The 21,037-nt window shown below is 45.0% G+C and overlaps 1 protein-coding gene across 5 annotated transcripts in view; it reads left to right on the plus strand.

The window, feature by feature from the left end:
• Nucleotides 1-4,464: 4,464 nt before the first annotated feature.
• Nucleotides 4,465-21,037, plus strand: part of LOC147604701 (uncharacterized) — a 32,101-nt gene continuing 15,528 nt past the window's right edge. For all 5 annotated transcript variants that reach the window (XM_086794683.1, XM_086794684.1, XM_086794685.1 and 2 more), the window contains exons 1-2: nucleotides 4,465-4,748; nucleotides 5,326-5,628. In XM_086794683.1, the coding sequence (XP_086650809.1) occupies nucleotides 4,502-4,748; nucleotides 5,326-5,628 (550 nt within the window). In that variant the 5' untranslated portion in view covers nucleotides 4,465-4,501. The remainder of the gene's footprint in view (nucleotides 4,749-5,325; nucleotides 5,629-21,037) is intronic.

The raw sequence follows: 21,037 nt of genomic DNA on the forward strand, positions 1-21,037 counted from the left end.
GCCCAATGACACATGATTAGGCAATGCTAAGGCAAGTTCTTGACTTGAACATGGTGGCAAGCTATAGAATTACTATGGCGAAAAATCTTAGCCTCGATGAGTTTGTCAATCATCTAATGCAACAATTGCTCGCACCAGGTGAACAAAGATTGAGGAGTCAATTGAAAAGAGAAATAGTGCAAAGAGACAAAAATTATGGGTAGACAGAATCACGAAGCTCATAATTTTTGAGGAGGGACATCCAATCCTCTTGTTCAATATTAAAGATGGTCCACACCTTGGGAAGTTAAAACTGAGATGATTGGGACCAAAAGTTATTTCAAAGAAATTTGGTATCAAAACTTTTGAACTGATAACATTGGATGATTTGAAGTTGCCAAACTCAATAAATGGATTTGTCCTTTTGTCTCTACTCCAAAGAGACTCCAAAAAATCATGCGCATAAATCCACAAGTAAATAACAAACAACAAACTCCACATTGCAACGAAATCAGATTAGTATACACACTAAATCTGATTACCCTAGTCACATGGAGCACCACACTTATGCCCTCATAGTCTATCACGCCCTATGTCATTAATGCACAGTCAAATCTCATGCATTAAAAATTTGAGCTATTTTGGATTGTTTGTAGAGAATTCATTGTTTCTTTACGTACGGACTTTCTTAGGTTTAAGGCTACTCATAATGGCAAGGCTTGAGGAAGTGATATGATACCAACATGCCGCATCTTGCCATTATCACCGCATAAACTAGGATCTTGAGGCGGTGTTGGGGGGTGAGAGGGACCGCAACCCAATGGCACAATATTATTTTAATTCACACATATCCATGCATATAAGAATAATTTCATCTATTTTATTATATTAAACACTGCTTTCTACACTCTCAAGACATCAATTTTCCCCTACTTCCCCTACACAATGTACCTCTACATACACATCCATTAACCATCTACTAACAAGCACGATGGTGGAGTTCTAACCCCTGATAGCCTTTCTTCCCCCTGCATGATGTAACTCTACATACATATCCACTAACCATCTACTAACAAAGAGGATGGTGGAGTTTTAACCCTTGATAGCCTTTATTATAGCAAATGATCATGAGTGATGGCTAGACACAGTTAGCCTTAAGCACCTTGCTTCTGTAACATAGCAATATCCTTGCCTCTGAATAATTTTCCTCCCTTCAATAAAACCAATAGGTGAAACACAACATTGGAGAAGTAGTTAACTTCAATGAGAACTTAATTGCAAAAGTCTTTAGCATGTCCATAGGAAGGAATCACATATGTCTCTTCGCTAAAGAGACTCTAATATGCTCAAACATTTGGGCTCTCCATAGGAAGGAATCACAGATGTGGCCTCGATTGAAGACTCTAATATGCTCAAACATTTGTAAGGAAGGAGGGAAAAGAGTACAAGATGTGGCATCGACTAAAGACTTTGATATGCTCAAATGTTTGTAAAGGAAGGAGGAAAAATATTATAAGATAGCAAACTGCCCGGACACAGATAGACAAAAAGTAGTTGAAGTTCTATGTGGAAACAATCAATCTATTGCAAAACTAATTTACATGAGCAAGAAATCCTTTGACGCTCCTCCATGCCACAAAAAAAATGTGAAAAATTGCATGGACAACCATCCTCCTGCTGCACAAAAGTCTACAAAGGTTCAATCAAGACTTCATCATGTGTCCAATCACCCTCCACCCCACCACTCCCTACTATGCTAATTCTCTATGCTAGCATCCATGCGAAGGGTAAACCTCGAACTAGTTTCAACTCTAGCTTCAGTGTCGATGGCTACCCCAGAATAAGGTACAAGACTTTTTATTTTATTTTGGGGTACCAAAAACTACCGCCCCCAAGTAGAAAAAGCCTAGGACAAAACCTGCTGGCTGTTGACAACGGCACGAAAGCATAGACACACACGAGCACAAAAGATCCCAAAAACAAGAACAGCCTAGGACAGAGTCCACTATACCAAACTCCTCCCTTTCTGTGGCCATCACCCAATCCGTCACCTCCACCAAAACATTAACCACAATCTCTTTCGTTTCAGTCCCCACTCCCTACGTCCTCTTCACTCATCAATTCTTCTGTTTTTCTTGCCACTTATTTTGTCATTATTTTCAACTCAAATCTAACTTCTGCTTTAGAATTCATCAATGCCTCTGCCACAAACAGTGTATGTCAACCACTGCACACCAACAAATATAATACAACAGAGTGTAATAGTAATAGAGAAGGAAATATTGCAAGGATAGATAACAGTGTGCATGTCGACAAACCAAAACCAAGGAGCTAAATGCAGACAATGCCAAAGTGAAAAGTCTACACCAAATAATAACAGAGCTCACAAACAACAAAGACTAACTTTCTCGAGAAGTAAAAGATCTAGAGTTTTTGTTCGAGTGGCGGAAGGACACAAACAAATATAGCAAGAGGAACAACTATAACAATCCTACATCTCCAGCCTTCAAGAAAAAAATGAATCTTAGAATCAAGCTAACACTTCGCTACACCTTGGTGACATGGTCCCTGAATTTCGATTTGCATTAATTAGTTAATTCAAATTTTATACATAAATTTATAATACTCTTATGATTGACAAGTTGGGGGAGAAACCAAAAACAAAACAACTTGCGCTTACATGCAACAAAATGGCCACTGGAGCTTGTACAAAAATGGTCTTGTTGTGCTCTCATGAAGGAATTTCTAGCATCACATTCTCCTCCCCCATGTTGATGCCATCTTGCATACTACATCTAGCCTTATAGTCTTCAAGCTCTTGGGGAACCATTGCTTTAATTGCAAAGAAAATTTTCAAGGTTGATGGCAATGTGGTCATGTGATTGATGTAAGATATTTGTTATAGAGCACATTGTTTTGATGCTCTTGGAGAGTAGAATATGCATATGAATCACAATTTATAATCCATGTGGCAAGGACATGACAATGACTTCTTCACAAAGACTTTGTGCTCAGGCATTAGTGTGTGTTTTAAAGATATGCATGTGAGTACACTTTAAAATACTACTTCTTCCCACATTCCTCGAGGGTGACTATTTATGCCTCCAGATTTTTTATTTCGTCTTTATCTGCCTAGGTATGTTGGGGAACTATTTGATTTAAGATTTTCTGCTTAGATTCCCGTGTTCTCTTTGCCATAACTCCTTCTGCCTTCATTTCCATCTATTTTTTGCATTTCGTTTTTGTTAATCTTTCCATATCCTTGCTTTGTTGCTCTTCATATTCTTTGTTTTGTTGCTCATCATTCATATTGAGCAGTTTGACAGCTATCATCTCATCTTCTTTTGTTCTCAGGTTTTTGATCAATAGTATGGCTTGTTCTTTGATTTTTTGTGGTGGACATATTGTTGAGACATGTTAGTGATCTAGGTCAAAAGCTTTATTTCTTTCTTCTGTTTAGGCATTTCATGCACTACCATCTTTCCCTTAACCATGTGCTCCATTTAGTTTTGCTTTGAGCTTTGCATTTTCTTCTTTGACGGATTCCCGCATTGATGTGCATGTGTGATTTGAGGACTCCATTGCACTGATGTCAACATGTGTAGCCTTGTGGTTGAAGGATTTGCTTTTGCCCCCTGTTTATTGGATCAGTGTCATTGTTTGATTCGAGTTTGCTAGATGAAAGGACAAGGAATAAACTACATGTGGGGGGCAAAACCCATAGGATTGCTACCATTTCTTCTTCCTGCATGCACCATACTTCCTCTAGTTCCTGCATAACATGTTCTTCTCAAGCTTGCATTGTTTCTTGCATAACATGTTCTTCTTCCTGCCTGCACCATACTTCCTCTAGTTCCTGCATAACATGTTCTTCTCAAGCTTTCATTGTTTCCTTAATGTGCTCGTAAACTTCTGTTGGCTCCTCTAGTCAATGACTGCTAACCTTGCTTTGGTTATCTATAATTATGTTATTTCTTTGTTGAAGTCTTTATTGAGTTGTTCCACTATGCGAGAGAGAGAGAGAGAGAGAGAGAGAGAGAGAGAGAGAGAGAGAGAGAGAGAGAGAGAGAGAGAGAGAGAGAGAGAGAGAGAGAGAGAGATGATATGATATGATTTCTTAAAAATTTAATGAATGCCTCACTTTAACATGTACTGAATGGTGGAAAAATAACTTACATTTCATAATTGCACCTTACACTTTGCACTTTCATATCTAATAAGTGCAATCAAACTTTAGACAGCTATGATTGTATTTAATAGTGCAAAACAAAAGAGAGACGTTATGTCCCAAAGGAAAAGAAAAATACTCTTCAACATAAGCCTTCTATGTGGACAATACCCCTTAGGTCTTAATTTTGCAATTTCCACAAAATTTGTTTATGATCCTTTAGCATGTAAAGTGTCATACATAAATGGCTTATGTAAAAAATTATTTATATACACATACAAGTCTTAGGTCTTGGGTTCGAGCCTCTGCAACTTTTCCATCTGTATGCATACATAACGCCGCGTTCATGAGGTGATGCACCACCCAAAGATTGGCATGTTTGCTCTCCTCAAAATCGCTCTCACGCTCCTGCTATTCCTCGAGTGCACCACCATCCGAGGGGACGACGCAGAGGTGCTTCTCCGCTTGAAGTCGTGGATCACCAGGGGCGGCTCGGGGGCTCTCGCAACCTGGTACCGCGCAGCCGCCCCCAGCGTCTGCAGTTGGAGTGGGATCTCCTGCGTCTGGGGGACCAAACGCGTCGAAGCCATCGACCTTGCAGGTGAGGTATCCCCATTAAATCACGATAATTCCTCATTCGGTTAGGGTTGCATTCCCAACGAGTGTGTGGCTACGAACACCTCATGAGAGCAATGGCTTGGTTATGTGTGTGTGTGTGAGAGAGAGAGAGAGAGAGAGATTGATTTACATCGAGTGCTTGGCTACGAACACTTCATGAGGATAATGGCTTGGCTCTGTCTGTGTATGTGTGTGTGTGTGTGTGTGTGTGACAGAGACTTGTCCACCCTAAGGCGATTTTGAACTTGTGGCGGTGGCCAGCAGGGGTTGAACTCGGGACCTTCTCTGTCCGAGTTATAAAACTGCACCTTTGGGCTACAAGCTCCTTCCCCCAGAGAGAGAGAGAGAGAGAGAGAGAGAGAGAGAGAGAGAGAGAGAGAGAGAATTCATGGGACAATGGTTACATAGAAGAACAACATGGGAAGGTTGCATTCCCTCTAAATGAGAAGAGCATGGATGCTTTAGGAGAAAGAGAGTAGGGCCAGCAGAGCTATGGCCGAAGCATTAGGATGTTGTATCATGTTTGATATGGTTTTTGAGTGCATATACGCCCCCTGCAGGTAAAGGCCTGGAGTTTGCTCTGAGAGATGGATTAGGAAGCTTGACAAGACTGAAGCATCTCAACCTTTCATCCAACAGCATCGATGGTGAAATCCCTAATGATTTTGGTTACCTTTACAGCCTCGAAACTCTGGATTTGAGCAATAATCGGTTCCAAGGTGTCATCCCGAAAGCTTTTGGGAGTCTTCCAAATCTTCAGATTTTTATCATCAGTGGGAATTTCATTGGCGGTTTTTTCCCAAACAATCTTTGCAATGCTCCACGACTACGCTCTATTATATCAAGCAACAACCAGCTGATTGGTAATCTCTTGGCATTCACATTTTTTAAATAAAAATCTGAGCATGATTTTTTGTTTTGTTTTGTTTGAAAGTAACCGCCACAAACTTTACTGTGCAGCCTTTATAATAGATTTAAGGAAATGACTGCCCCTCTTTCCCAAAACACTGTGAAAGAAACCTGAATTTTTTGCTTTCCTAGTAGAAATCAGGAATGCCTCTTAGTCAAGGTATGTGCTCACTTGCCTCATGATACCTGACAGTCGCAGTCACTTCAGTCAGAAATATGATGATGCCACCAGAGATGGAGGGAAAGGGGCCTCTACCCCAAATGCTTAAGAAAACAGTCCGTCTACAAATATCTTTCCTACTCCACACAAGGAAGCATGTGAGAGATGTGTCACGACTGAACAACAGCTAAAGGTCTGCAAACAACCTCAATAGCCTTTATGCATTCTGCCAGGCCCGTCAAACTCTCAAGTATCTGTTTGCAAGGGTCTTAGTTGGCTTACCCTCGATAGCCTTTATGCATTCTGCCAGGCCCATCAAACTCTCAAGTATCTCCCAATCTTTATTTAATACCGAGTGATATGGTCTGAAGGGAGAATCTCGTACCAGGGTTGCAATGTATACCATGCCATAAGTAGGATATATTTGTGGAGCTACCCTCAAGTATACTTGTGCTTCCATGTCAACAAACCATGTAACCGACCCCCATGTAATGTAGTCTGGCAATCTCTTGAGGCTAGAAATGAGATCTGCAGTCCTGTATCTTCTAAGCCATATACAATGCTAGTTGGTTTCAGTATTATAATGCTGAACATCAGTGACAAGGAGTCTGGCAGTGAAGGGGGCAGGGCAGGATGCTCTGGTGTGGGGCCTCCATGCTGGGTGGGTCTCTTTGGTGCAGGGCCGTATGGCCATGACTGTTGGCAGCTGCCCGCCGCTGGAGCGGCACTGGGGGAATACTACGCTGTGTCCCATCTTGTGATAGACAAGGCACTGGCCGGGGAGCCTTAAGAACTCTATTGGCTGTGTGAATAGAGAACCATCTATGCCGGGGATCTAGAAGTGTACAGGGAGTTTTTTTCAGCATATGACCAATTGGATGGACAGGAGGCTTGCAGCCTAAACCATGGCAGCTGCCATTGTTCGGAGGGTCTTAATCACCTAATCAAAGCTACGATCTATCACCAGGAGAAGATCACGATACTCCTTCAGGAGGCCCAAGAAGAAGAAGCAATGGGGAATCAGAATCTAGCCATGCTTGCTGGTGACATGGCTTGCAGGAGATTGTGAATTTGCTTTGGGTGGGTCTGCTGCCAATGAACATATAGATGAGGGTGGTGGCCTTTGGAGAGGCTATAGAGGACAGACGTTGGACATCTACTTCAGATAAAGGACTAGGGGCGCAATGGGTAGGAGGATGGGGGGCCCAACAGGCAGCAGGGAAGGGGAAGGTGTTAGCATTATTCATCTCTTGGTAGTGTGCCCAAGTTATGTATCAGGGGTGCCTAGATTTATCATGGGCAGCACCATATTTTTCCCTCATGTTCAGGGACCTTGGTTGTAGGGTTGGCCACCCATTTTTCACTTTTCTCATTTAGCTAGTTGTGAGTTTCTTTCATAGTTGATGTGTACGTAATGTACGTAATGTACGGTACGTATTTGTACGTTGTTCTGTACAGATAAAATTTTTGTGTACGTAAAAATACGTACCATTGTAAAAAATATCAATCTATATGGCGTTTCATATCAAAATAAACATAAAAAGATCCAAATACATTTTAAATTGTGAGAGAGACCTACAAGACAATCTAATAAGGTCTTTGCTAATACGCATTTGATTAGTAATCACAAAACCCTTGCCGCACGTTGTAAAACTTGTTACTTCAGAAATCAAACATCAGATACCAAAACCAGTTTTCAATCAGAGATCAATCTTCAATCACCAATCACCACTCTTAGCTCTATATAAACTGATGAATGAGTGTTTACACAACAAAAGTCTCGACTCTCATCCATGTTAAAAGGCTGCAAATGCATCAAAACAAACTGAATACAATGCACATACTACATAGCAAGCTGCAACACTACATCATAGAAATGTCCTCAAAAGGCCCATAAGGGCTAGTCCAGAGTCTAGACTCCACAATGAAACGTGATCTAAGAGTCAAAACTCCTCATCAGATGATGATGATGACGATGCACCAGAAGAGAGCAAGTCCCCATCTATCAGGACATTGCCCTCGTCGTCATACTCAGGCTCTGCCATCACGGACACGTGATGATGTGAAAGATGTATCATGAGATCCATGTGCTACATCATCATCTCCTGGCTCACTTTGAGTATGAATGAGAGTGACAGCCTCATTCGCCTGAGTCCGCTGCGTACGAACAGGCAGCTTCCCCCGATGAATGCTCCTCCGTCTAGCGCTCTCTGAATCTGCAGCTTCCTCACGCAAAGGTATCGCCAAAGCCCGTGCGCGTGACCTTGTGACACCGCGATCGATGCTCTCCAACTCTCTATGAAGGAGTCGTATAATATCCGCCTGCTCGTCTCTGACACGCTGCTCCGCAATCTAAAAAGCCTCTGCAAGACCAGGAACATATAAGAAAACCTAGTCTTCGAGGGTCGCACCATATCAAGTGCACTATGGCTCCTGAAGATGGCCAAAGCCTGATGTTTTTTTCGAAAAAATGTAGTAATCTTCGTGGCATCTGCAACATCAGGTTGCACCCATGGCAACTTTCCAATATCCTCCATCAGCAGGTCCAAGCAATGTGCAGCACAAGGAGTCCAAGCAATGCGAGGAAACTCTGCCTCGACCAATTCACCCATACGCTTGCAATTTGAAGCATTGTTCTGTCACCACTTGGACCACATTCTCTGGCCCAATATCCAAAATTGCCTGTCTGATGTGGTGATAAATAAACTCAGCACTGATGGATTCTCCTGTCTTTCCTGCATCCACAGCCCGCAAGAAGTACGTGCCAAGACATGAGGACACCAAAATATTGATAATGTGTCGTCTACGCATATCACTCCAGCCATCAGATATGATGGTGCACCCAAAAGACTGCCATCTTGCCTTGACAGGTACCAATGCCTTGTCTATCAAGGCTTTCTGCTCTTCAAGCATTGTGGTATGCATTTTGTTATACTCCACCCCGGACCACGAGTCTGTGTGGCCAACCTCTGCTATGGCCCTCACCATTCTCTTCCATTGATCAGTTCTCAGTACATTGAAGGAGATGTTGCACTCCACAAGAGTGCAAGCAATCTCCATCTCAGCCACTTTTTGTCTCTCTTTCACCCACGAAAGAGATGACGCACGTGAAGGCAAAGTACTCTGTCTCAGCACATGTGCATCATCATCCTCATCACCCTCCTGCATGACACGGGCCCTCTTTCTGCCCCCTGTAGGCTGGCTATCCTGTGTGGAAGAATCACCCATCTCCCCACGAGCGCATCATGAAGTGCATCTTGAGTGTGTTGGCTGCCCCTTACCTTCTTTGAACCCTTTGCTGTTGATGAATTCTCAGCAATGAGCTTGTCTCTGATATCTTGCGGCACTTGCTTGCACCCACCACTATCTACGCGTGCCAGAACCAGCTTGGGTCGGCGTATTAATAACACGGATGACATTGGTGTGCTCCTGCCAGTAGGGGTTGCATGGCTTCGGCATATTGGATCCTGGAAGCTGTGTGACACAAAGAAAGAGAGAGAGAGAGAGCTTAGAGCATACTCCAAAGGAAGAAAGAGAGAGAGAGAGAGAGGGAGAGCTTAGAGCATACTCCAAAGGAGGAAAGAGAGAGAGAGAGAGGGAGAGGGACTCGGGAGGGAGCGAGAGAGAGACGAGATTAATCATGTAGTACATTGGCCGCTCGCGGATTAATCATGTAGTACATTGGCCGCTCGCGGTAGAGAGAGAGAGAGAGAGAGAGAGAGAGAGAGAGAGAGAGAGAGAGAGAGTACAGTACGAGACAGAGATGCATCATGATGGACCAAGGCCATGAGCGAGAGAGAGCGTGAGAATTACCTGGTTGCAATGTGCACAGTGTGCAGAGACAGCGAAATAGAGCACTGCAGGCGAAATTCCGAAATAAGCCCAAATTCGTACGTTGAAGGTCAAAAAGGGGTTTTAAAAAAAAAACCGTACGGATCGATCCGTACGCGTACTGTTCCGTACGCGTACTGTTCCGTACCGTACGGTCCGTGCGGTACGGATCGATCCGTACGTACGTACGGCTGCAACCTTGGTTTCTTTACGAGCAAGTCGGCCAGCTCCTATAGGGGCTATAAAAGCCAGGCTCTTATTTAGCTCTACATACCTCGATTGGGGCTTCTAGGCCCGGGTCCTCCCTTACGAGAGTAGTTGTTCATCATGACCTCACCTATGGAGACCACCCCTTGCACATGGCTGTTTATATCATTGCTTCTTTCATCATTATATTCAGATTCATTTCTCTCTCTGTGCCTATGTCTCACGTTTTCCGCTGTGTGTGAGGGCAAAAGGTCGGAAGGACCAGATATAGGAGAGATCAGAGTAAAATCACACAGCATGAAATATGTGAGTGAATATATATAAAAAGGTGAGTGCAGATATGTACAAGAGCCCTCATATGAGATGTGACTCTTGAGCAAAAAGAAGACCAGTGCTGAAGCAAAGAAGGACGTTGGAGCTGAAGCACCGTCGATGACGAAGGCTCACGTCGATGTGTGACAAAGCACTCCGAGGTGATAGTGGCAGCGGAAAAAGGTAACGTCGATGACGATGCTGGTGGTGCAGTCTCTAATGACACGGGTGTTGCGTACCTGGAGCAGAGAAGGCTGCCGTCCCAAGTGGTGCAAGCTCTGGTGACACGGGTGTTGCGTACCAGAGAGGGCTGCCGTCCTGATGTGTAGCAGAGAGGGCTGCCGTTCCGATGTATAGCAAAGAGGGCTGCTGTCCCGAAGTAGCAGAGAGGGCTGCTGTCCCAAGGGCTGTGCCAAAACACACAAGATATGCTGGATGTGAGCCTTGATGTATGCGCTGAAGAAGGCTGAGATAAACATTGATATAAACCTTGACATAAGCCTGATGTAAGGGCAGATGTGGGCTGATGTAAAGCGCAGCAAAACGCAGATGTGTGCTGAAGCAAAACGCTGATGTAAGCTGATGTATACGCTTACATATGTTGAGGTGAAATGCAGATGTGAGCAGAAGAAGGCCTGATGTAAGCGCCAGAATACAGCCTGATGTTGGCTGATGTGAGCCCTGAAGTAGGTGGCCTGGACCAGCAGAGGAAAACGCAGATGAGAGCTTGTGCTTGTAGGCGGCCAGATGGTACTTGATATGGCGATGAAGTGGTACATGGATAATGAGGTATGGGCAATGCTATTTATAGTAAAGGGGGGTGCTGGTCGGTCACCATAAAGGTGTAGGCCAGCAGCCAAGACAAAAACCCCAAAAATTTGAAATATAAAATAACCAAAAAGTCCCTTTTTAGGGCTGGAAAAGTGCTTTTTCTTCACACCCCCTCTCAAGCCAAAAAGGGACCATGAGAGAAGATGAAAGAAGCGAGGGTCGCACACACAATGGTAGAAGGAATGTATCCCCGTTTGGAAACAAGATCTGATAAAGTCGGAGAGGGCGATCGTGATGGCAAAGGTGGTGTGGATGAGGTGATGTGCATGGGTTGATCGTCTCCCAAAGTATGATCTTGAACAAGATCCTCCACTTAGTAAGAAATCCCAGTCCCTATGTGGTCCAGATCACAGTTTGGAGAAGCATCTTTTGGTGAGAAGAATCGGTCCTCCGGGAGTGCGGGTAGACGATCCTGCTGTGTGCTCTCGAGGTCTTCAATCCCTTTGCTCACGGTAGCTCTGATACCATGTGAGGGCAAAAGGACGGAAGGACCAGATATACGAGAGATCAGAGTAAAATCACACAGCATGAAATATGTGAGTGAATATATATAAAAAGGTGAGTGCAGATATGTACAAGAGCCCTCATATGAGAGGTGACTCTGAGCAAAAAGAAGACCAGTGCTGAAGCAGAGAAGGATGTCGGAGCTGAAGCACGGTCGATGACGAAGGCTCGCGTCGATGTGTGGCAAAGCACTCTAAGGTGATAGTGGCAGCGGAAAAAGGTAACGTCGATGATGACGATGATGGTGGTGCAGTCTCTAATGACACGGGTGCTGTGTAGCTAGCATAGTAGCAGGGGAACCCCGTTTCCCCCCATTGGGAACGGTGGAACGCGTTCCCCCATCGCGTGGACCAGTGGAACGCTGGAAACGTATGGTGGAACGTGGAGGTGGTCGAAAAAAGGTGGAACGGCAGGGAACGTTGGCGGAACGGTAGGTGGAATGGGCCAGGGAACGCTAGCCTGCCGTTCCCCCACGTGGGAACGTGCAGATGACGTGTATTTTTTTTAAAAAAAAAATGAAGCCCGTAAGCCTTGCGCTAGGCGCTTTTCGGGAATTCGCACAAATCCGTACGCCTTTCGCCGCCCGTCGCTTTTCGGAGTTCACGCCGTTGCTGTCCACGACTCCACGAGTACAGCCGCCAGCGCCCGTACTGTCCTGCCCGGGCCCCGTACAGCAGCTGTTCTGAACTTGTGAGTCCTGACATTCTGTACTGCATAGTACAGTCGCCCGGCAGCCAGCCCCCAGCCCTTGCACTGTGCAGACTACAGTCATCTAAAAGGCAAGGCAGCAAGAAGCTTTTCTCTTTCTTCTCTCTCTCTTTTTTTGTTTGAACTTTGAACTTTTGGTGCCCTTCACACTGCACAGTGCACAGTCTCTCCCCATTAAACAGAAGAAAAAAAAGGACTCATTTCTCTGGAATGGTTAACTTTGAAAGCCTATTCAACTTTTTGCCTGAATTTGCAGACATCATGGCTTACTCGGGCTCAAAGCGATCAGCTTCGAATGCTACTTGGTGGGACGAGGTTGAAAGGCTAGAAAGGTATTCATCTAAGGGAGGTGCAACACGATGGAAATGCAAGCAATGTAACAAAGAGAAGTCAGGAGGAGCAAACCGTGTGAGAGCACATCTATGCCATGTGAACAATGAAAAAGCACAAGTGAACAAATGCCCAGGGACCACCTGAAATGCGTAGAGAGCTTTTGACAAAGTACCCAAGTGAAGAGGAGAAAGCATGTGCACGAAAGAAACCGGCAATTGATGCATCTTACTTCAGTAGACAAGGGGAAGATGTACACTTGGGAGATGGACAACAGTATGGAGGACTTGGGAGCTTTGCATTTTCCCAAGATTCGCAGTCTATGGGTGCAAGTTCCGGCAAGCAGCAAACCTTGGGAGCAGCTTGGGATCCCCGCAAGAAAGAGAGGGTAGATGCAGCTGTTGCAAGGTTCTTTTATCATGATCATGTAGCATTCAATGTTGCCAGGTCTCCATATTTCATTGAAATGGTCCAGGAGATTGCACGGTATGGCCCAACATACAAGCCTCCTTCATATGAGACCATACGCACCACCTTGTTGCAAAAGGAGAAAGCTGCAATTGAATGTGCTTTAGAGTCTGTGCATGAAAGTTGGGCAAAGAATGGTGTGTCACTTATTGCAGATGGTTGGAGTGACACTCGAAAAAGGTCCATTCATGGCATGGTTGCTTATTCTCGAGGAAGAATGCAATTCATTTCCTCACATGATGCTTCTGGGACTGGAAAAATTGCAGATCAGCTTGTGGAAGAGTGGGCCGAAGGTATTGAGAAAGTTGGACCAGAGAATGTTATTCAGTTCTTAGCTGATGGTGAGGCAACAAATAGAGCAGCTGGTCTTAAGCTTGAAGACAGGTATCTGCATATCACATTCAGTCCATGCTTTGCTCATTGTTTGAGCAACTTATTGAAGGATGTTGGCAGCTTGCCATGGGTTGATCCACACATTCAAAAAGGCAAGGAGATAATAAGCTTCATTCAAAACCATCAGTTTATTTTGAATGAATTCCGCAAGAGATCGGCCAAAAAGGATCTCTTGAAGTACTCAGAGACACGCTTTGGTTATAACTTTCTCATGATGAAGAGGTTATCCAAAGTGCAATTGCCTTTGAAGCAGTTGGTTGTATGCAATGAGTGGATGGGATGGGCACTTTCTCGCTCAAGAGCCGGCATAGAGGTTGCAAGAACCATACAAGACTTCACATTTTGGGATGAAGTCAATACTATCAATGCTATGATGAAGCCGATCATGCGCTTGATGCGGATTGCAGATGGACGAGAGCCATGCATTGGCAAGGTTTATGAGGGGGCTGACCGAATGATCGAGAAAATAGGGGAAATGGGCTTGTCTGATGAGAAATATGCAGAGGTTCGAGAATTATGTGAAGCACGATGGAATGGTTATCATTCTCCTATGCATGCTGCAGCGTATGTCTTGGATCCCGAGTTCCAAGGATGTGGACAAGAGGCCGATGATGAGGTGATGGATGGTTGGGAGACAGTGCTTTCTAGGCAGGTTCGTGATGCAGATAAACGAAGGTTGGTGAAAGACCAACTTGGATTTTATCGCAGCAAGTTGGGAAGGTTTGGATCGGCTGATGCTCAGAGAGATAGGTTTAAGATAGGGGCTGCTTTATGGTGGGAGGATTATGGGGCTCGTACACCACAGCTTCAATCATTGGCAGTAAGGATCTTGTTTGAAGGTGCAAGCTCCTCTCCGATTGAGCAGCTATGGAGTGTGTTCGGCCATGTTGCATCCAAGAAGAGGAACAAATTTGGGACAAAACAAGTCAATGACTTGATTTTTGTAAGTGCTAATTTGCGCTTGCTTGGTGATACGGCATCTCCCAAACCAGAGAAGTTTATATTGCTTGATGAGGAGTCCTCGGATGATGAGGAGACACATGGACTTGCAGATCCTGGTCAGGATGGGATTGAAGATTTGGATGCTGCAGATGTTGGTCTTGATGATATGGCTTTCTTGGATGACATAGATGATAGTCTCCTTGATGGCATCACTGGCAGTAGCCATGCATGATATCTCCTTACTATTTGCAATGTGCATGTCACCTTGAGGCTTGGACTTTGGACTTGGATTGTTTCTTTTATCTAGGCTGTGCCATGTGGGCCACATTTTGTGCTTTTTGTCACTTATGTCATGTATGATGTGGGCTAATTTATTTTGACTTGTGAGATCTGTTCAGTGTTAGTATCTAGCCATGCAAATTATGGTGCACTAGACTTTAGTGTGTCTCTGATTTGGTTATATAAATGAGCATTGTATGTTAAGATTTATCGTCATTTCTAGGAATTATCTAGGTCGTTCCCTGTTTCCGTTCCCCCTCGTTCCCGTTCCCCCTTTTTCTCGTTCCCGTTCCCCTGGTGGTGCTTTCGTTCCGTTCCCGTTCCCGTTCCGTTGCTACTATGGTAGCTAGAGCAGAGAGGGCTGCCGTCCCGAGTGGTGCAAGCTCTGGTGACACGGGTGCTGCGTACTTAGAGTAGAGAGGGCTGCCGTCCCGAGTGGTGCAAGCTCTGGTGACGCGGGTGCTGCGTACTTGAAGCAGAGAGGGCTGCCGTCCCAAGGTCGAAAAGAGGGCTGTTGTCCCGAAGTAGCAGAGAGGGCTGCTGTCCCAAGGGTTGTGCCAAAACGCACAAGATATGCTGGATGTGAGCCTTGATGTATGCGCTGAAGAAGGCTGAGATAAACGCTGATATAAACCCCAATGTGTAGCAGAGAGGGCTGCCATCCCGATGTGCAGCAGAGAGGGCTGCCGTCCCGAGTGGTACAAGCTCTGGTGACACGGGTGCTGCATACTTGAAGCAGAGAGGGCTGCTGTCCCAAGGTAGCAGAGAGGGCTGCTGTCCCAAGGGCTGTGCCAAAACGCACAAGATATGGTGGATGTGAGCTCTGATGTATGCGCTGAAGAAGGCTGGGATAAACGTTGATATAAACCCTGACGTAAGCCTGATGTAAGCGGCTGATGTGAGCTGCAGCAAAACGCAGATGTCTGCTGAAGATAAACGCTGATGTAAGCTGATGTATAAATGCTGATATATGCTCTGATGTAGGCGCTGACATATGCTGAGGTGAAACGCAGGTGTGAGCAGAAGAAGGCCTGATGTAAGCGCCAGAATATGGCCTGATGTTGGCTGATGTGAGCCCTGAAGTAGGCGGCCTGGACCAGCAGAGGAAAACGCAGATGAGAGCCTTTGCTTGTAGGCGGACAGATGGTACCTGATATGGCGATGAAGTGGTACATGGATAATGAGGTATGGGCAATGCTATTTATAGTAAAGGGGGGTGCTGGTCGGTCACCATAAAGGTGTAGGCCAGCAGCCAAGACAAAAACCCCAAAAATTTGAAATATAAAATAACCAAAGAGTCCCTTTTTAGGGCTGGAAAAGTGCTGTTTCTTCACACTGTGCACTTTTGACATGGTATCAGAGCACCAGGTTGAGGCTCTTCTACAAATGATGTTTTGGCAATTTTTTTTAGAGAGAAGGATTTCTGTGTTTTTTTGATACTGCTGGTTGCTGAGGAGGGAGCGTTTTGGCTTTGTCTGGGGCGGCTGGAGGAGGTACAGGGCACCCCCTACTGGCTGCGTTTTCTGCAGGTCTGGGGCGGCTAGAGGAGGTACCCTTTTGGCTGCGTTTTCTGCCCTTGTGAGCAGGTGAAGGGCTGCGGTTTTTTCTCCAGAGGAGGTGCTGGGCAGCATTGCAGCGTTTTTCTCCAGGGGAGGTGCTGGGCAGCATGGCTGCGTTTTTCTCCAGAGGAGGTGCTGTGTTTTCCTCTTCCTCTCTTCTTCTTGGTACACGTGCTGCCGGCTGGTTACAGTAGTGTTTTTTGCATTATCTCATCTGCGTGTTTGGAGGCAGTGGAGGCAGGCGTTCTTTTCCAGGAATGGTGCCTTCCCACATGGCCTTGAGCCCTTGCTTTGTCAGAGTTTTCAGACTCATGGGTGCACACTTGGATTCACATCCTTGAGGTGTGCGTGGAAGACAGTTAGTCCTTTCTCGATAGCAGAGGGGGTCTATGAGTTTGTGCCAGTTCATCATAGTTTTGCTGGCGTACAGGTGTTTCCTTTAGGTTCTCAGGGTGTTCACCTTGAGGGGGAGATGTGGTTACTTGGCAAGGTGAGCCACTCCTATTCCCTAGGCAGATGGCCTTCTGGATTACAGGGTACAAGCACATGAGTCTTCATCCCTAGGATGAGCATTAATTTGGGAGCATGGTGTATACAAGTTGAAATCGGCATTCCTGTAGAGGCAGGCTAGGTCATTTGGTGACGAGAGCTGTTGTCGAGGTTCACAGGTACTTGCTCAGTTGCAGGATGGGTAGAGGATGCATGGCAGGACATAGCATTTGATAATACATAATCATACTTTGAAACCACTGAAACAACAATATGAAAACCTGCACAAAACACAACACTAGGGGCTGAAGTAGGGCCAGCCCCCCCTAGGTATCTTTATTACCAAGAGAATGGGTGCCAAAGAGTAAACACTTTTCAGGTTGGCACCAGATACATCCAGAATAAATCAAACAATTGCCTGAGACTTCAATCTCAGCCTTCCAAGAGTTCCTCGGGCATAGCCCTTTAGTACATGATCACACCCTCTAGTAGTAGTCCTGTCCCCAATAATCAGCCATGAAAACCTTGACTCTGGCCACCCAAAGGTTCTACCCTTAGGCTTCACGTAGGTTTAGATATTGTTTGCCTTCGAATTTGTTGCAAAGAACCCTGCTGAATCGGACTAAACAGCACTGTTTTCAGCCCACAAACATGCTATCCTGGTCACCCCAAGAGATGATATGGGTGCCCTATTGTTTGCCTTGAACCCCGAGCCTTCGGAGCATCAAAACACATCCTCGAAACCTGCTGTACAGTAGTCGACCAGTCCTGTAGAGAAGCGAGAAGTGGTCACCTGTTGAGAGAGAGAGAGAGAGAGAGAGAGAGAGAGAGAGAGAGAGGAATCGCTTTTATCTATAGCAGCTATGGAGGCAAGCAGCCAGCTATAAATCAGCCCTGGGAGGAGTCGACCAGCCCTGTAGAGAAGCGAGAAGTGGTCGCCTGCTGTGAGAGAGAGAGAGAGAGGAATCGCTTTTATTTGTAGCAGCTATGGAGGCAAGCAGCCAGCTATAAATCAGCCCTGGGAGGAGTCGACCAGCCCTTAGAGCTGTTGTGCATGCCAAACTAACAACTGTGTGAAGTCCTAGGGTGTTCCACCTCCAAAACCAGCTGGAAAGGAGGCGCCTAGTTGCTTTTGGCCTCCCCCTTCCAGAATAGCAACTTGTGGAGCTATTATTGCTTGGTGGGCTGCCCACTTTGAGTAATGGCCAAGTTTCATTAAAAATTGGTCCTCTTGATGTGAACACTTTATAAACTGACTGCCCAAACTTAGGTATACGTGAACACTTTATAATTTGTCTGCCCAAATTTAAGTGTATGTGAACACTTTATTATTTGTCCGCCCAAATTTAAGTGTATGTGAACACCTACACTCATAAACCTTAGTATAGTAAAATATAAGTTGTAAATTGAGTTTGGGGTCACTTACCACATGCAAAACACATAAGACCACCGCCTCAGTCCCAAACAGGTGTGCACACATGCGTCCATAGGGTTTCCAAACGTCCCCAGAGCCATATGATTCACTTGTTGGTGGTCATCGCGGGGTCAACAATACTTTGGAGAAGCTAGAAAGATCATTTTATTGGTTGAAGATGCGTAGGGATGTATACAACTATGTTTCCGCATGTCCCATATGTCAGGAAGTGAAAGTATCTCACACCCAAGAGGCAGGGTTGCTTCAGCCATGGCCCGTTCGTGAGGGTCCTTTTCATGACATTTTGTTGGACCACTTCTCATATCTATTGGATACTCAATGTAGGATGATAGTTGACAGATTTAGTAAATTTTGTATGCTTGTACCATGCAAACAGACGGCCACAATAGAAGATATACCCCGGCTCTTTCTCCGACATTGGTATCCAGTATGTGGTTTGCCGCGGACCATTACTTTAGATCGGGATCCAAAGTTTACAGCTCACTTTTGGCGAGCTTTTTTCGACAACTTTGCTACCAAATTGCAATTGTCCAGTGCATTTCATTCTCAAACCGATGGCCAAACAGAGATTTACAACTAGTTAGCTTTCAATGTGCTTAAAGCTTGTTGCCATGATCAACAGTCGAAGTGGGAGCTTCATCTCCCGTTGGTGCAGGCGATTCTCAATGACGCATACTTTTCAAGTGTTGGCAGAACTCCTTATGAGACAGCCTTTGGTCAAAGATTTTCATCCCTTCTCATTCGGATGATGTCTCCTTCCTTGGAAGTGAACAAGACATCAGAAACATTTCCAGCCATCATTGAGTCAGTCAAAGAGCGCCTTACCAAAGCTCAGGAGGCTTACACCAGACATGGAAATAAGTCAAGGAGAGATGTCAACTTCAATCAGGAAGATTGGGTATACTTAAGGATCAACAAGTGGGCAAGCGTTGTCCAAAGCTATCATTCATGAGTTTTGGTCCTTTTCCCATCATCAAGAAGTTAAGCGATGTCGCCATGCAACTCAGATTGCCAGACAGTTGGACGATGCACAATGTCTTCCACGTCTCTTGGTTAAAACCTTATATTAGATCTTCATTATAGAATGTTCCAGAAGAGCAGCAACCATAAATGGTTGATAAAGCAGAAATGATAGAGATCGAGCAGATCCCTCTACATCATTGGAAGCACGGTTCCGGACGACGACTTCGCCAACTTTATACCAAGTTCAAAGATTGAGGGACCCATGAAGCCGTTTGGCTAGATGATGAATTCTTCCTCGAGTATCCACAGTTATTGGCGGACTACCTCGAAGCCATGAACCTGCCGCCAAGCTAAGCAGGAGGGAATGTCACGGTGCACCCATGCAATGTGGCACCCATGTGACATCTCCCCTGCATGAATCCTTTTTCTGACATAGTGATAATTTATTTCTATGTGCTTAGTACGTGCATGAAACACTGGGTTTCGTGCCACGGCTATAGCACTCTGACTATCAGTGAGTTATGGTGGTGGGTGTCTGCTGACACTCAGGAAGATCAGTCATCAATCTCCTTAGCCATACACAATCTATTGTGGCTATAAAGGCTGCCCTGTACTCAGCCTCACAAGTAGATGTGGCAACAGTGGGTTGCTTTTTGCTCAGCCATGATATGCATGAATGCCTCAAAAAGAAACAATTCCCACTGGTGGATTGCTGTGTATCATAGTCACTAGCCCAGTCCGAATCACTGTAAGCATGTAACTGTAAGTTGCCCCCCCCCTGGGATATACCAACGCAAGATTCATGGAGCCCTGAAGATAGCGCTTCATTGCTTGCCAATGCTTTGTACTTGGGCTGTGCATAAATTTGCTACACTGGGAAACCCAAATTGAATATCCGGGTGTGTGTTGCATAAGTATATGAGGCAGCCCATTGCTTGGCTGTAAACACTCATATCAAAAGGCTCTCCAACATCATACATGCTCAATTTCAGTCTTGGCTCCATCGGAGTAGAGATGGGCTTACAATCTTGAAACCCAAATTTGTGTAATAGCTTTTGAATGTACTTTGATTGGTGTACATAAATCCCAACATCTGTTCGCACAAATTGTATGCCTGAATAATAATGCAAGAATCCCAAATCTGTTATCTCAAATGACGTTTGCAATTTAGTTTTGAATTCTGAAATTTTATCCATATCATTCCCGGTTAGCAACAGGTCATCCACAACATAAAGAATGAGCATAATCAAAGTGCCATGATCCTCTTTCACATAGACAATTGTGAAATCCTTGCGTGGTCAAATAAGTATGTATCTTCTCATACCAAGCTCGAGGAGCTTGTTTGAGACCATAAAGTGTTTTTCAAAGCTTGCATACTTTGTTTTCATGACCATGCATCACAAAACCAATAGGCTGATTTACATACACTTCTTCTTGTAAATCCCCATTGAGAAAAGCTGATTTTATGTCCAACTGATGCACATTCCATCCATGATGAGTAGCCAATGCAACAACACATCTAATTGTGGCCATACGAGAAGTAGGTGCGAAAGTCTCATCATAATCAATGCCTTTTTGTTGGGAGCCTAGCCTTGTACCCGTCAATGGTACGATCAGACTTTCTTTTTAACTTGTAAACCCATTTTGTGCCAATGGGCTTCTTGCCAGTAGGCAAGTCTACCAAATTTCAAGTGCTATTTCTATGGATAGCCATCTCATTTTGCATGGCTTGCATCCAACACTCATCCTCATGAGTCTCATCTGGCTCATCTGCATCACAAAGTGTACTCATGCAAGCAACATCTGCTTGTTCTCTTGCATTACATGAACCAGCCCGTGTCCTACTACCAATTGGAGCTGAAAGTTTGCTCTCTTGTAAAGTACGGAGCAGCCAACAAGACACAACTCTATCCTCTTCCGTTGCTGCCAGCTCTTGCTCTATTGCTTCCTCC

The sequence above is a fragment of the Cibotium barometz genome, chromosome 61, assembly GCF_041138505.1.
Source record: "Cibotium barometz isolate CiBa-2024 chromosome 61, ASM4113850v1, whole genome shotgun sequence".
In the NCBI taxonomy this organism is placed as follows: Eukaryota; Viridiplantae; Streptophyta; class Polypodiopsida; order Cyatheales; family Cibotiaceae; genus Cibotium; species Cibotium barometz.